Raw genomic sequence first — 16,307 nt, 5'->3', positions numbered from 1 at the left:
TTGCCATTGTTGTTTCCAGTGCCCAGATCGATGCCAGGTCATCTGTCCAGTTTCATTCATAGTGGTTTGATACAACTGAGTGGCTTGCTCGGTCATTTCAGAGGGCATTTAAGAGTCAACCACATTGCTGTGGGTCTGGAGCACACGTGGGCCAGACCAGGTAAGGACGGCAGATTTCCTTCCCTAAGGGCATTAGTGAACCAGATGGGTTTTTACAACAATCGTTTCATAGTCACCACTGGACTAGCTTTTAACTCCAGATTTTAAATTGAATTCAAATTTCACCATCTGCCATGGTGGGATTTGAACCGATGTCCCCATGCCTGGGCCTCTGGATTACTTGTCCAGTGACATCACCACTACACCACCGCCTCCCGATAATCTGTTTCTAGCGATATAGGTTGAGGAACGAATACTGGTCAGGTAACCGGGGAGAACTTGCCTGTTCTTCGAAATAGTGTCTTCAGATCTTTATGTCCACCTCAGTTTACCATCGCATCCGAAAGAACTTTAAATGTGCAATACTCTGCATGAATTTATGTTTAATGCATTCATAAGTCCACAGAATGTGCATTTGAGGTGACAGAGATGAATTATCCATGTACATGTACACGTTATCCTACTTAGAGGGAAAAATACTTCATTGTGCTGAAGGAAACAGATACAAAGCACAATGAAGACAACTACGGAGTTATGGGGGCAGATTTAACTGTTATTGATGGGCTGAAAACAGGTGATAGCAAATCAGCCCCTGGTGTCCACCCCACCGGATTCTCTTTTCAATTGTGGCTATATACACTGTTTTTTGCCCAGTGTTAAAAGTGGAAATTACCTACAGAGCATCTGGCACCTTTGTGAACAGGGTGAGCAACTGTCTATCTCTGTAACCAATTGGCTTGCAGAATGGGTTTATGAGGAGCACAGATTCTAAACCAGGAAGTGTTCATTAGAAATTAATTCAATGTTAAATCATATACAGAAAGCAAAATAAAGAGAGGGAAAGGAAGATGGGACTAGGAGAAACAGAACGAGAAAGTAAAAAATAAAAGTATTTAGTTTTTTTTAATCCCCAACAATAATTCAATCCTGAAGGAATGAGATGCCATGATTGTAAAAGTTAATTTTCAGTGCCAGAGAAGTTGCTTTTTTTTTATTGATTCATGGGATGTAGGCGTCGCTGGCAAGGCCAGCATTTATTGCCCCATCCCTAATTGGCAGTAATTAAATCTTATCACACTGTTTAAAGGGTTACTTACACTGGAATGGACAAGCCCCAACTTTCTATGGCGAGGTTAGTCTGTATCTGGGATGTCAGTAAAGGAGCTTCATGCTGTTTAATACAGTTGAATGGGAAGCCAGGCAGTGAGATGCTGTTTTCACACAGCTTATGGAGGAGCGAAGCACCTTGGACAGCAACTTCTGGATTTTCACGTTTAACTGCACACGTGTGCTCGCTGGAAGTTACGGTCCAATTTACACATAACTAACAGTGAGCGCTAATCACAGCAAATTCTGTGCCAGTGACTCAGATTTTGCCATAGAAATAACTATGTGGCTCGCAGTACTCCCTTAAACAGCACATCAGTCAGCATCTTCCAGTCTTCACACATGAGCACTTAAACATGCAAATCAGAAAACTGCTGTCGAGATGCCTGGCTCCTCCAGAAGCTGCACAATAACAGCATCTCGCCAAGAGACTCAGTATTGAAACAGAATAAGGGTGCGATGTTGCAGTACTTAACCACTAAACTCACCAGAAAACATTAGGACTTTCCCATTCTCATGTAAATACATTTTTAACAGCATATTAAGTCCTAATTATTGCAAAACAGCCTCTTTGGCACTGAAAATTAACTTTTACAAGTGTGGAGAATCATTCCTTAAGATTTCTATTGTTGGAGATTTTAAAATAAAATGTAAATAATGTTTTTATTCCTTTTTCTTTCCATTTCTTTTATCTCTCTTAATCCTATCTTCCTTTTCCTCTCTTTATTTCACTTTCTGTACCTGATTTGTCATTGAATTAGATAACCTAACTTACACTTCCTGGTTTAGGCTCTGTACGGCTCACTAAGAATTCTTCAATCTGAGTGGCTGAGGAGACAAGCCATTCATTGCTTGCTCTGTTCATGTGGGTCTCAGATCACAAATACCCTGTGTTGGGTACCATGCTGTTTGGATTTCTAAACACTAAGTTCTAGAGCAAAAACCCAGAGAAATTTGTGGCTAAGTGTAAGCGTAACGAGCATTCAGCACCATTCGTTCACTGCTGACCTCAAAATCCAAGCCAGTGTGTTTGGAAGTTGATTTTAAAGTAGCTAACTGTATTTCACAGAATCTTACAGCACAGAGCTAGGCTCATCACCACATCACATCTGTGCCAGCTCTTTGAAAGAGCTGGCCAAATAGCCCCTGCTCTTTCCCACAGCCTTGCAATATTTTTTCCTTTTCATGTACTTATCCAATTCCCTTCTGAGTGTTACTATTGAATCCGTTTCCACCACCCTTGCAGTTAGTGCATTACAGATCACAACAACTAGCCAAGTAAAAAAAAAAAATCTGCTCATCTCCTCTCTGGTTCTTTTGCCAATCATCTTAAAACTGTATCCTCAGGTTACCAACCCTCCTGCCAGTGGAAACAGTTTCTCCTTATTTACGCTATCAAAACCCTACATAATTTTGAGTGCCTCTATTAAGTCTCCCTGCAACCTTTTCTACTGTAAGAATCCCAGATTCTCCAATCTCTCCACATATTTACTGTATCTCACAAGAAAGAAATCGGATGACACAAGATGGATGTCCAGGAAACAGGAATTATATTTCTTCTAGTTTAGGATGGAATTTACTACTCACAGTTGTGACAAGACTTCAACCACCAGTCCGAAATTCAAGAACAAACTTGAGAACCAAGAAGAGGCCCACAAGCTCCCAAGTTTTTTTGAACCCTACTTTCATCATTCCACACATACAGCCTGACTTACTGAGTGTTCCAGCAGTTTCTGTTTTTAAATTCACCAGCCACCTCTGCACCAATGACAGAGGTCTTCTTTTGAGATGAGTGGCCCCCGTGTGCACTGTTACGCCCTTATGGTTTGTTTCGAGCCTCACCTTCTCACCACTATCTTCAGAGTCCTGTGCGAGCCTTTCACAAGGCAGATTGCCTCTTGCCTGAAGCCAGTGAGGATCACATCATTGATGATGACCATCTCATCTCCAACTTGAAGCTTGCCCATTGCCGCTGCTTTGCTTCCCTCCTCAATCTGCAATTAAATTAAACAGGTTGATTCAGCAAGCATAGAAATTCTCAATTTCACACCCTCCAGCCCTCCCAAACCAGTTTAATTCTTGTGATCTCGAATGTAGTGCCTGAAAGGATGGTGGAAGCAGATTCAATGGTAATCTTTCAAAGGGAATTAGATAAATAATCACTCCGTTCATAAACCTGGAATAGCAGAACAGAAAGAGGTGCTCTTGAATTGGGTAACGTTACATTATAGAAGCACATATCAGCTTTGCTGCTGCATTAAAGCATCTGTCCCTTTAGCGTCTCTCAGAACTCAAAGTATGGGAGCAGCTCAGATTTCGAGTTGGCAACCATACCAATTTATAACACAGCACCAAGTCCCTCTTCAGTGAGGTTTACTATCAGAAGCTGTTTCAATGCCTCTACAAATGGACAATATAGAGAGCTTTAAAAGGAAGTTTGCATATAAAATATGCATCAGTTGAGCCTGTAACTACTAGATAAACCAGCATTTTAACACATGCAGTGCCACTGTTTGATTTTAACAAGATATAGCTCAAATAAATAATTTCAGAAAACTAATTTCCATTGAGCAAACATTACGACTCAAAATGGGAGTGTGAATGCAGGCTGTGCTCTGATTCTGTTTGATGGGTTTATTTAGAAATGTGAATATTTACAGCATCTTCAACTAGAAAGACAGGACTGGCATCTTTCACAATCACAGGATGTCCCAAAGCACTTTACAGCCAATGAACTACTTCTGAAGTGTATTCACTGTTTTACTGTAGGAAAGGCACAGTCTTTGCGCACAGCAATCTCCCACAAATAGCAATGTGATAATGACCAGATTATCTGTTTCATTGATGTTGGGAGAAGAATAAATATTAGTCCATGAAACCAGGACAACTCCTCTGCTCTTCTTCAAAATAATGCCATGGGATCATTAACATCCACCTGAGGGGGAAGACAGGATGAACGTCTCATCTGAAAGACAGCATCTCTGACAGTGCAGCACTCTCAGTACTGTGCTGAAATGTACTCTGGAGCGGACATAAAAGATCATCTTCTTCTTTGGCCTCCTTATCTCGAGAGACAATGGGTGAGCGCCTGGAGGTGGTCAGTGGTTTGTGCAGCAGCGCCTGGAGTGGCTATAAAGGCCAATTCTAGAGTGACAGACTCTTCCACAGGTGCTGCAGATAAAATTGGTTGGCGGGGCTGTTACACAGTTGGCTCTCCCCTTGCGCTTCTGTCTTTTTTCCTGCCAACTGCTAAGTCTCTTCGACTCACCACACTTTAGCCCCATCTTTATGGTTGCCCGCCAGCTCTGGCGATCGCTGGCAACGGACTCCCACGACTTGTGATCAATGTCACAGGACTTCATGTCGCGTTTGCAGATGTCTTTAAAGTGGAGCCATGGACAGCCGGTGGGTCTGATACCAGTGACGAGCTCGCTGTACAATGTGTCCTTGGGGATCCTGCCATCTTCCATGTGGCTCACATGGCCAAGCCATCTCAGGCGCCGCTGGCTTAGTAGGGTGTATATGCTGGGAATGTTGGCCGCCTCGAGGACTTCTGTGTTGGAGATACGGTCCTGCCACCTGATGCCAAGGATTTTCCAGAGGTTTAAAAGATACCACAGCAATATTTCAAAGAAGAGCAGGGAAGTTTCCCTAGTGTCCTGGTCAATATTTATCTCTCAACCAACATCACTGAAACAGATTATCTGATCATTATCACATTGCTATTTGTGGAAACTTGCTTTGAGCATTAAACTGCCGCATTTCCTACATAAAAACAGTGACTACACTTCAAAAGTACATCATTGGTTGTAAAGTGCTTTAGGACGTCCTAAGGTCATGAAAGGTGCTATTTAAATGCAAATCTTTCTTTTTGGAAAGAGCGAGAAACATCAAAATAAAGAAGCAAGTATGGAACATATTTTGATTTTGTGTTTACCTACTTCCCAAGTTCGACATTATGAAGCAAAGGCAGAGCTGACTGTACTCCTGGTCCAGATGAAATTCGCACCTCCCAAGTGGTGGGAATGGGAGGGAATTGGTACAGTATTTGCATAACTTACAGGGAGGGACAGGCACTGAGGAACAGCATCAAATAAAACTGCTCTTTGCACCAAATGAGTTGATGTGAGGGCAACTCCCTGGGAGTTGAGTGTAAACAAATAGAGTCATAGAGTCATACAGCATAGAAACAGGCCCTTCGGCCCACAGCATCCATGCCGACCATAATGCCTTACTATGCTAATCCCACCTGCCTGCATTAATTCCATATCCCTCTATGCCTTGCTCATTCAAGTACCTGTCCAGATGCCTCTTAAATGTCACTACTATTTCTGCCTCCACCACCTCCTCAGGCAGCTCATTCCAGAGACCCACTATTCTTTACATAAATCTATAAAATTTTGTTCCTGACACAACTCGAGACCACGGTCACCGTAGTTTTACTTCTCTATTGATGAAAAATGTTGCTTTTGGCATGAACTTTAAACCTAGCACCAGGTTGGCTCAAGGTTCTAGAGGCATACTGATAACTGACTGAAACTGCTGCCCAGTCCAGTAACGCACACAGGGCAACATTTTATGCCAATTACATCGGGCCCCACTCCTTTCGCCCACATTTCAGCGGGATCATCATTGTTTATCTGATTATCAGTCCGACTAGTTGGAAGGATAATCTGGGTGACTTGCAGTCAGCTTCTGCTGAAATCACTAAGCTCAGTTCCACAAAGCCCTCTCCCGCATGCTAGTGGCAGGCATTGGAAGTGATCAGCTACAGAATTGTCAGGAGGAAGTGCCATGGGCATATCAGCACTGAGTTCACACACTTGGTGTAGCATATCGTCAAGTTCACCCAGGCACGCACCAGAGTATCAGAACAGGGCAGGCTAAATTGGCCCCGGTCAAGCAGTACCTTGATTTAAAAATTCTCAGCCTTGTTTTCAAATCCCTCCTTGGCCTTGCCCCTCCCTAACCCTACAATCCTTCAAGATATCTGTGCTCCTCTAATTCTGGCCTCATGTATCCCTGATTTTAATCACTCTATCATTGGTGGCTGTGCCTTCAGTGGCCTAGGCCCTATGCTGTGGAATACCCTCCCTACACCTCCCCATCTCTCTTTCCTCCTTTAAGACACTCCTTAAAACCTACTCTTCGACCAAGCTTTTGGTCATCTGACCGAATATCCCCTGTGCTCCTGTGTGGCTCGGTGTCATACTTTGTTTTATAATGCTCCTGTCAAGCGCCTAGGCATGTTTCATTATGCAAAGGAGCTATATAAATATAAGTTGTTGTTTTTGCCTCTTCTCAGTTCTTCTTAAATTAGGGTCTGTCAGGCACATAGGAATAAGAGGAGGCCATTCAGCCCCTCGAGCATATTCTGCCAATCAATTAGATCATGGCTGATCTGTATCTTAACTTTATTCACCTGCATTTGCCACAGCTCCATCGATACCCGTACCCAACCAAACTCTACCGAGCCCAGTCTTGAAAATAGTCCACTAGCATCTACTGCCTTTTGGCGGGGGAGTGTTCCAGATTTCCACTACAATTTGTGCTTCCTGATTTCACTCTGGAACAGCCTGGTTCTAATTTTATGACCATGTCCCCTTGTTCTGGATTCCCCAACTGGAAGAAATAGTTTCTCCAGTATGTACCCTCTCAAATCCCTTTATCATTTTAAATACCTCAAGCCAGTTGAGTTCATCTTGTCAAAAGTATCAGTTAACAAATCAACGTTATGTATCTGCAGTTAGATTCCCAATGGAAGGAACAAGTATCCATAAAATTTCATTAATAAGTCTGTAAAACGATATGTTTTTCATCATATTTCAAATATCTCATTTTTTTCAGGTACGTTATTCCAGGCTTTAAGGGAGAGTCACAGTTAACAGCAAAATGCTCAAAAAGGCACCAAATTAAATGCAACAGATCAGCCTTTGAGGGAGAATGTTTAAAAAAAAACACTGGAAAAGAAAGCATACACCTTCACTGGCTACTTTTCAAAAATTCATTTTCGGGCATTGCTGGTAAGGCCAACAGTTACTGCCCATCCCTAGTTGCCCTAAACTGAGTGGCTTGCTGGGTAGTCAAGACTCAAGCACATTGGTGTGGGAATGGAGTCACGTATAGGCCAGACTGGGTACAGAGGGCAGATTTTCTTCCCTTGAGGACATTAGTGAATCAGTTGGGTTTTTACAGCAACCCGACAGCTTCAAAGTCACTTCTACTGATAGCAGCTTTTTTTTACTTCAAGATTGTTTTTAAGTTGAATTCAAATTCTTAAGCTGTCATGATGGGATTTATTGTGGATTATTAGTCCTGTAACTCATCTGCTATCGTTCTCCTCTCTTAGTTTTTAAGCAATATCTAAATTGCTTTCTACATAACAACAGTGACTACACTTCAAAAAGATACTTCACTGGCTATAAAGCACTTTGCGACACCCTGTGGTGGTGAAAGGTGCTATATAAATACAAGTCATTTTTGTTAAATCTATCCTGACTGCAAAAAACACTTTCTTGTACTTCAGCTATATTCCTTGGCAATACAAGTGATGGAAAATTGATACTGGTGTACAGTGCAGCTATTTTACAGGCGTGAAATGGACACAAGGCAGACCAATGTAGCAGTGGGACGGCCTGCACTGAGCCTGCAGACATTGGTCCCATCGCTAAACTGGTGGCATACTATCCATTCTGCTACAAAAATCCCAATCTTCTATAACACATGCTGAATGAACAGCAGCTCTGATAAAGGTGTCCACAATCACCTTATTCTCAGAGGTGCCTGTGAATAGCATCACCTCCAAGTCCAGTTGCATATCACACGTCTCAACATCATTGTATCCTGTCACTGGATCAAAATCCTGGAACTCCCTAATAAACAGCACTGTGGGAACACCTTCACCATCTGGATGGCACAGCTTCAAGACAACGACCCACCACCACCTTCTCAGAGCAAATAAGAACCGCAATAAATCCTGACCTTGCTGGCACCTCCCATATCCCCAGAATGATTTTTTGTTTAAAAACATTGGGCTGGGAGTAGTTGTAAACCATCTGGAGCCCACTGCTGCTCTTGTGCTTACAAATGAATGGTCCTTGAACATGAGCATCAAATGAGCTGTAATATTTGCCAGCAGCTCAGCTTGAAATGAATCTTTATATAATGATTCCATGATTCAGCCCATATGAAATTTTCAAAAGGGTTTCTATTCCACACAGGCACTTGGGGGGAAATATTTGTCCCAGTAAATCCGAGGAGATTGACCATTAGTCAGAGAAAAGCGACGTAACGCACAATTTTTAAACCTGACGAACTGTAATAATTTGACCATATTCATCACATGACCTTCCACAGACACCACTGGCCTGTATCGATCTGTTTTCTCATCTGAAGAAAATATTTTATAAAATGAAAGACTTGCTTTTCTGTAGCGCCTTTCACAGCTTCATGATGTCCACCTTACGGCCAATGAAATACTATATGACATGTAGTCTCTGTTGTAATGTAGGAAATGCAGCAACTGATTGAATCATAGCAAGCTCCCACAAACAGCAATGTGAGAATGACCAGATCATCTGTTATTTTTGTGTTGCTGGTTGACAGTTAAATATTGGCCAGAACACCAGGGAAAACTCCCTTGCTCTTCCTTGAAATAGTGCCATGTGATCTCTTACATCCCAGAGAGGACAGATGGGACCTCAGTTTAATATCTTAGCTGAAAGACAACACCATCGACAGTGTAGCACTCCCTCAGTGCTGCACTGGAGCGTCAGCCGAGGTGCTGTCCTCAAGTGCCTGGAGTGGGACTTGAACCCACAAGCTGCTAACTCGGAGGTGAGAGTGCGACAGTGAAACCCCAATCCCTTTGTCACCCAATAACCCCACAGAAAGTGGCTGCAAAAAGATCCAGAATACTGGCTGCTTTACCCCATCATTAACCCAGTGGAACAAGGGCCAAGGACAGCATCTTACTGATGTAGCCAGCTGAGCTCAGCTCAGCATAAGCGGTTCATTCCTGGAATATGGTGCTCAGTGCCTGAATGGACAGGGTGTGTGCACCAACCAAGACATTCCCATAATTTCATTGAAAAAGACACTGTTTATTTCAGAATCAAGCAGAGACAGATGCCCCATAAATAATCACCAGACATTCTGTTTATAAGCAATAATAGAGAAAACACATAGCCTTTAAATCTTTTGATTAAGCATGCTACTGCGCTCCCAAACCTCATGTCTAGGAGACCCTGGCTTTGAGATTTCTACAGTTCTCGAGCGATAAAGAGTACAATGTAGTGAAACAAGCTGCTTATCTTGGAATACTAAAACTGTATGATTCATTCGCCCTCTCTCAACATCCAGATACAAGTTAAGACATCTGCAACGCGCTGTGTGGAAAAGAGAAGGCAGTCTCCACATTTTCCACTCCCAGAAACGTCCTCACATACAAGTTTAGTTTAGTTTAGTTTAGTTTAGAGATACAGCACTGAAACAGGCCCTTCGGCCCACCGAGTCTGTGCCGACCATCTACCACCCATTTATACTAATCCTACACGAATCCCATATTGCAATAACATCCCCACCGGTCCCTATATATTTCTTTACCACCTTCCTACCTGTACTAGGGGCAATTTATAATGGCCAATTAACCTATCAACCTGCAAGTCTTTGGCATGTGGGAGGAAACCGGAGCACCCGGAGGAAACCCACGCAGACACAGGGAGAACTTGCAAACTCCGCACAGGCAGTACCCAGAATCGAACCCGGGTCCCTGGAGCTGTGAGGCTGCAGTGCTAACCACTGCGCCACTGTGCCGCCCAGAGAAATGTTGCTTCCCTGGCCGGGAACCGAACCCGGGCCGCAGCAGTGAGAGCGCCGAATCCTAACCACTAGACCACCAGGGACGCTTGTGTCAGGAAGCCATTTCCAATTCATTTTCTTTTACAAATTAGCTCTACGCAGGTCCTGCTGTCTGTGTGTTTTACCCCTCCTATTCAGTGCGAGGTGACGAACAGGGAAATTCATTGCTCCTTATGATGCCGCATGAGATAGAAGGTCCAACAGGGTCATCTTAATTCCCAGTACTGGACTGAATTTCTATCTCTGTAACCTCGTCCAGCCGTACAACCCTCCAAGAGGTGTCAATTTTGTCTGATAACGCTCCTGTGAAGTGCTTTGAGATATTTTACTATGCTAAAGCTGCTATATAGATGCAATCTGTTGTTGTTGAATATTGACAACTTGCTGTCAGAAATTATAATTTCCTTTCACAACCAGAACCCCGAGTTTGAATTCAGTCCAATCCCGATAAAAATGTCCACTCCTAGATACGTGGAGGGGTTCTGACTCAAAGCAGTTGGGAGCTTTCCCAATTCGGTCCCATCATTTGCAAGCCCACCGCAAAGCAGCAGCCAGTATTCTCCTTCAGTCTCACCCAGACTGGTGACAAGGGGTGGCTGTTGTGGGAAATCACACAGATACAGAGTGGATTTTCCAAGGCTGCATTCATGTTCAGGTGCAGCTTTACTATGTACGTATCCTGTACTATGCTTGACTTTGTTATGTTTGATGGGACATTAGGTGCAGAACGTTGGAAATTATTCCATTCCCAGTGCCCTCATATATCTTCCGTGACATCTGCAAGTTTAAAGTTATTGTGTTTATTTTTTATTTTTATTTATTTACAGCACTGAAACAGGCCCTTCGGCCCGAGTCTGTGCCGACCATCAACCATCCATTTATACTAATCCTACACTAATCCCATATTTCTACCACATCCTCACCTGTCCCTATATTCCCCTACCACCTACCTATACTAGGGGCAATTTATAATGGCCAATTTACCTATCAACCTGCAAGTCTTTGGTGGTGGGAGGAAACCGGAGCACCCAGCGAAAACCCACGCAGATACCGGGAGAACTTGCAAACTCCACACAGGCAGTACCCAGAATTGAACCCGGGTCGCTGGAGCTGTGAGGCTGCAGTGCGAACCACTGCGCCACTGAGCCGCCCATAACGAACAGTATATGCACAGAATTTTACAGGAACAGCAGAATTTTAGGCCTGACCTGACCTAACACCTCTTCTAAGTCAGGTCAGATGTTAAACCTGCTACCTATAAGACAGCCGATGGTACTACCTGTCTGTGACTGCTCACCAAGGACCGGCCAGCAGTTTAGAAAGCCGAACATCTCCAAAAACGGCAATTGTTTTGGTGGGGGTGGGTGGTGAGTGCCTGGAGTGAGACTCTCAATGGAAGAAACACCACTGAAAGGCAGATAAGATAAACCTTGAATTAACCAACAGGCATCCATAAGCAACCAGGGCTGACGCAACTACAGTACAAAACAAGTCAACAAAAAAGCGATTATGGACAGTCCCAAAGACAACACCAGAGATCAAGACCCTCCATTAGGTGTGAAGGACAGTCACAGGAGTTCAGATCAAGGTCAACCGAGATGAACATACAAATAATACAGGACAGAAAAATACATTCTGGTTCAACCATCTTGTCCTACACAATTGTGGTATCTTGTCTATTACAATAAATACACTGATGATGATGATGATGTCGACAATAGGTAAAAAGGAGGATATGATCTGCTCACATAGCTTAGCAGGTAAAATCACTGAGAGGGTGTGCTACTGATCCACAAACACCAGAGGTTCACAAGTTCAGTCCATGGGCTGAGCTGAGCTGAGTCAGGACAGTGAAACGGGGCACTAGAGAGGGGGAGATCAATATGTACAGAACATCACAGGGCCCCTGTTATCTGCACAACGGAACCTTGGCATGAGTCACCATCACAGAGTAAAAGGGAAAAACAGGAAGGGTTAGGTTAAATTGGAATTTGATTCAACATTATAGGTTCAAATCAAATCATTAGCTGAAATATGGGGAAGAAAAAATGTCAACTACTGTTAACATTCACAAAAACGCAAAAGCGTTTTTAAAAGAGGGCAATGAGGCTTAAATGGAAGCACAGTTGACTGCTAATGATTGAGTACATGGCCTGTTCAGCCTGACTCTTCACGAGTAACTGGTTTCTACACAGAACCACTTCCAGTAATAGCAACCTTTTCCTGCGAGAACACAACCAATTCCCGAGCCAACCCAGCGTCCATCCTCCTGACCCACAGCAGTCTACCTTATAAACCAATTTATTGTGAGACACCTTGTCAAAAAGCTGTCTGAAACCTCTGATCCAAAAAGATGGCACTCTGACAGTGCAGCACTCTCTCAGTACAGCACTGGAGTGTCAGCCTAGATTTAGTGTTCGAGTCGCTGGAGCGGGGATTGAACCAATGACTCGCCTGCTCAGGTAACAGGTAACATTGAGCCTCGGGCTGATACCTGAGAAGAGGCCGATGATTTCATTGCATGCAGTGCATGGAGGGAATTTTCCCCCTCTCCTAATATCCCAATAAGCAGCATATGTTCCACTGAAACATAGAAAATTTACAGGACAAAAGGAAGCCATTCGGCCCATTGTGTCTGTGCCAGCTGAAAAAGAACAATCCCGCCTAATCCCATTTTCCAGCTCTTGGCCCTCCAGGTTACACACTTCAAGTGCATATCCAAGTATTTTTAAATGCAATGAGGGTTTCTGCCTCTAGCACCCTTTTAGGCAGTGAGTTCCAGAGCTACACCAACCTCTGGGTGAAATATTTTACCCTCAACTCGCCTCTCATCCTTCTACTATTATGTTAAATCTATGCCCCTTGATTATTGACCTCTTTGCTAAGGGAAGCAGATCCTTCCCACCCACTCTATCTAGGTGCCTCATAATTTTCTATACCCCAATTAAATTTTCCCTCAGCCGCCACTGTTCCAGAAGAAAACCCCAGCCTATCCAATCTTTCCTCATAACTAAAATTGTCCATCACTGGCAACATCCTTGTAAATCCCCTCTGTACCTTCTCTAGTGCAATCATATCCTTCTTGTAACACGGTGACCAAAACTGCACATAGTACTCCAGCTGTTGCCTAACTGGCCTTTTATGTAGTTCAAGCATAACCTCCCTGCTTTTATATTCTATGCCTTGGCTAATAAAGAAAAGCATCTCATATTCCTTTTTAACCACTTTATCTACCGCCTGCTACCTTCAAGGGTCTGTGGACATGCATCCCAAGGTCCCTCTGTTCCTCTACACTTCTTAGTATCCTGCCATTTAATGTGTATTCCCTTGCCTTGTTAGCCTTCCCCAAATGCATTACCTCACACTTCTCTGGATTGAACTCCATTTGCCACTTTTCCACCCACCTGACCAATCCATTGATATCTTCCTGCAGTCTTCAGCTTTCTTCTTCATTATCAATCACATGGCCAATTTTTGTGTCATCTGCAAACTTCTTAATCATACCCCCCACATTCAAGTCCAAATCATTGATATATACCACAAAAAGCAAGAAACCTAGTACTGAGCCCTGCGGAACCCCTCTGGAAACAGTCCTCCAGTCACAAAAACACCCATTGACCATTATTTTTTGCTTCCTGCCTCTAAGCCAATTTTGGATCCAACTTGCCACTTGGATTCCATGGGCATTTACTTTCTTGCCCGTCTGCCATGTGGGACCTTGTCAAAAGCCTTGCTAAAATCCATGTAGACTACATCAAACATATTACCTTCAACCACCCTCTTTGTCACCTCCAAAAAAAAATTCAATCAAGTTAGTCAGACACAAACTTCCCTGAAGAAGTCTGACTGTCCTTGATTAATCTGTGCCTTTCTAAATGACAACTGATACTGTCGCTCAGAAATGTTTCCAATAATTAGCCCATCACCGAGGTTAGGGTGACTGGTCTGTATTTCCTCAGTTTATCCCTTCCTCCCATACAAACAATAGCAGATCTCCAGTTCTCCAGCATCACGCCTGTAGCCAGAGAAGATTGTAAATGATGGTCATAGCTTTGCTATTACCTCCCTTGCTTCTTCTTAGCAGCCTCGGATACATTTCATCTGGGCCTAAAGGTTGATCCACTTTCAAAGCTGGGGGGGTCTAGATTTGGGAGTGCCACCTTTATTTTGTGGGAACGTCCTTGTTCGTAACCCTCTCTATCTCCTCCTTGAATACCTCCCACTGCTCTGATACTGATTTACCTTCAAGTAGTTACTTCCTGTCCACTTTTGCAAAATCACATCTCATCTTAGTAAAATTAGCCTTTCCCCAATTTAAAACTTTTACCCTTGATATATCTTTGCCCTTTTCCATAACTACACTAAAGCTAACTGTGTTATGATCATAACCATCAAAATGCTTTCTCACTGATATCCCTTCATGTTCAGCTTCATCTATCCAGATTCATTTCCTAAAGCTAAATCCAGAACTGACCCTTCTCTCATTGGGCTGGCTACAAACTGGAGAAAAAAAGTTCTCCTGAATGCATTTTAAGAACTCTGCACCCTCTATACCTTTTATACTTGATTTTATCCCTGTTAATATTCGGGTAGTTGAAATCCCGTTAATGCCCTTTTGTTCCTGCACTTTTCAGCATTTTTTCTGCACGCTTGCTCTTGTTTGGGGGTCTACAATAAACTCCCAGCAGTGTGAACGTGCCATTTTTGTTCCTTAGCTCAATCCATATGACCTAATTTGATGACCCTTCTACCATATCATTCCTTCTCACACCTGTGATTGTTCCTTCAACCAATATTACAGTCCAGACTCCTTTTTCATCCTCTTCTTTATCCTGTCTGAAAGCCCTGCAACCAAGAAGGTTGAGCTGCCATTCCTGCCCTTCTTTAAGCCATGTTTCACTAATAGTTATGATATCATACTTCCAAGTATCTATCTGTGCCCTCAGCACATCTGTCTTATTCACTAGACTCCCTGCATTGAAGTGTGTTCCACAAATCACTGAACAACTCCTTAGTTGTCTATTTTCTAGCCTTTGTTTTCTCTACCTTCCATACTCTCATACTAATTTCCAGCCTTGCTTCTCTCCTTTCCAAATCTATAATCAGGTTTCCCATTCCCTTGCCACGCTAGTTTAAACCCTCCCCAACAGCACTGGCAAACCTCTCTGCTGAGATATTGGTCCCAGCCTGTAGAGGTGCAACTTGTCCAGCTTATACAAGTCTCATCTCCTCCAGAACTGGTCCCAATGTCCCAGAAATCTAAAGTCCTTTCTCCTGCACCATCGCTCCAGCCACAAATTCATCTGTTCTATCTCCTATTTCTATACTCACTAGCATGCAGCACTGGGAGTAATCTGGAGATTATTACCTTTGAGGTCCTGCTTGCTTGTCTCCTTCCCAACTCCCTAAAATCTGCCTGCTGGACTCCATCCCTCTTTCTACCTATGTTGCTGGTACCAATATGGACCACAACCTCTGGCTGTTCACTTTCCCCTTCAGACTGTCCTATAGCCAGTGAACAACACCCTTGGCCCTAGCACCAGGGAGGCAACATACCATCCGGTCTGTGGCTGCAGGAATGCCTGTGTGTTCTCCTAACTATTAAGTCCTATATCACTATTGCTTGTATGACCTCGTTCCTCCCCAACCCCGTACAGCTGAGCCACCGATGGTGCCACAGACTTGGTTCTAGCTGTAAGATCCATCCCAAGACCCAGCTCAATGATGGTTAAGATAATACAACACATAAATAAGGGCTTGAGACAAAATGCTCACTCTTGTAACATGTACACATTTGGCCCTTACTAATCAGAAGCAAAAACACGGTCCTCACTGGTTTAAACCAATATTATCCTATAGAAATCAATGACTGGCCACACGTGCGGATAAGGAGACACAATTTTAGGAAGATACACCATTTTTAGCAGAAAACCCCTTACACACACTCGCATTATACAGGTAAAAGTACTTCATGTGTATATATTTATGAACAAACAGCTACCACCATTCAGTAACCAAGGAAGTAAAGCACTCACAACAATCAAAAAGCACCCAGGATCTTTTCACCTTTAACCTTTTACCAACAAACACACAAAAAGCTTAAAGTTCTCTTGCAGATCCTGTGCGAATATGTGTTTTGAGAACACATACTCAAGGACAGTGTCTATTACTCAAAGTTTATT

At 43.2% G+C, this 16,307-nt stretch overlaps 1 protein-coding gene and 1 non-coding gene across 5 annotated transcripts in view; both read right to left on the bottom strand.

Moving 5' to 3' along the window:
• Positions 1–16,307, bottom strand: part of shroom2a (shroom family member 2a) — a 257,740-nt gene that overhangs the window by 154,980 nt on the left and 86,453 nt on the right. For all 4 annotated transcript variants that reach the window (XM_068040342.1, XM_068040344.1, XM_068040345.1 and 1 more), the window contains exon 2: positions 3,109–3,260. In XM_068040342.1, coding sequence (XP_067896443.1) covers positions 3,109–3,260 — 152 coding nt within the window. The remainder of the gene's footprint in view (positions 1–3,108; positions 3,261–16,307) is intronic.
• trnae-cuc (transfer RNA glutamic acid (anticodon CUC)) lies at positions 10,098–10,169 on the bottom strand. The gene has a single exon. It is a non-coding gene; the product is annotated as a tRNA-Glu (tRNA).

Source organism: Heterodontus francisci, chromosome 10, assembly GCF_036365525.1.
Source record: "Heterodontus francisci isolate sHetFra1 chromosome 10, sHetFra1.hap1, whole genome shotgun sequence".
In the NCBI taxonomy this organism is placed as follows: Eukaryota; Metazoa; Chordata; class Chondrichthyes; order Heterodontiformes; family Heterodontidae; genus Heterodontus; species Heterodontus francisci.
Note: the sequence above shows the minus strand (reverse complement) of the source record. Positions and strands in the feature narration are given on the sequence as shown.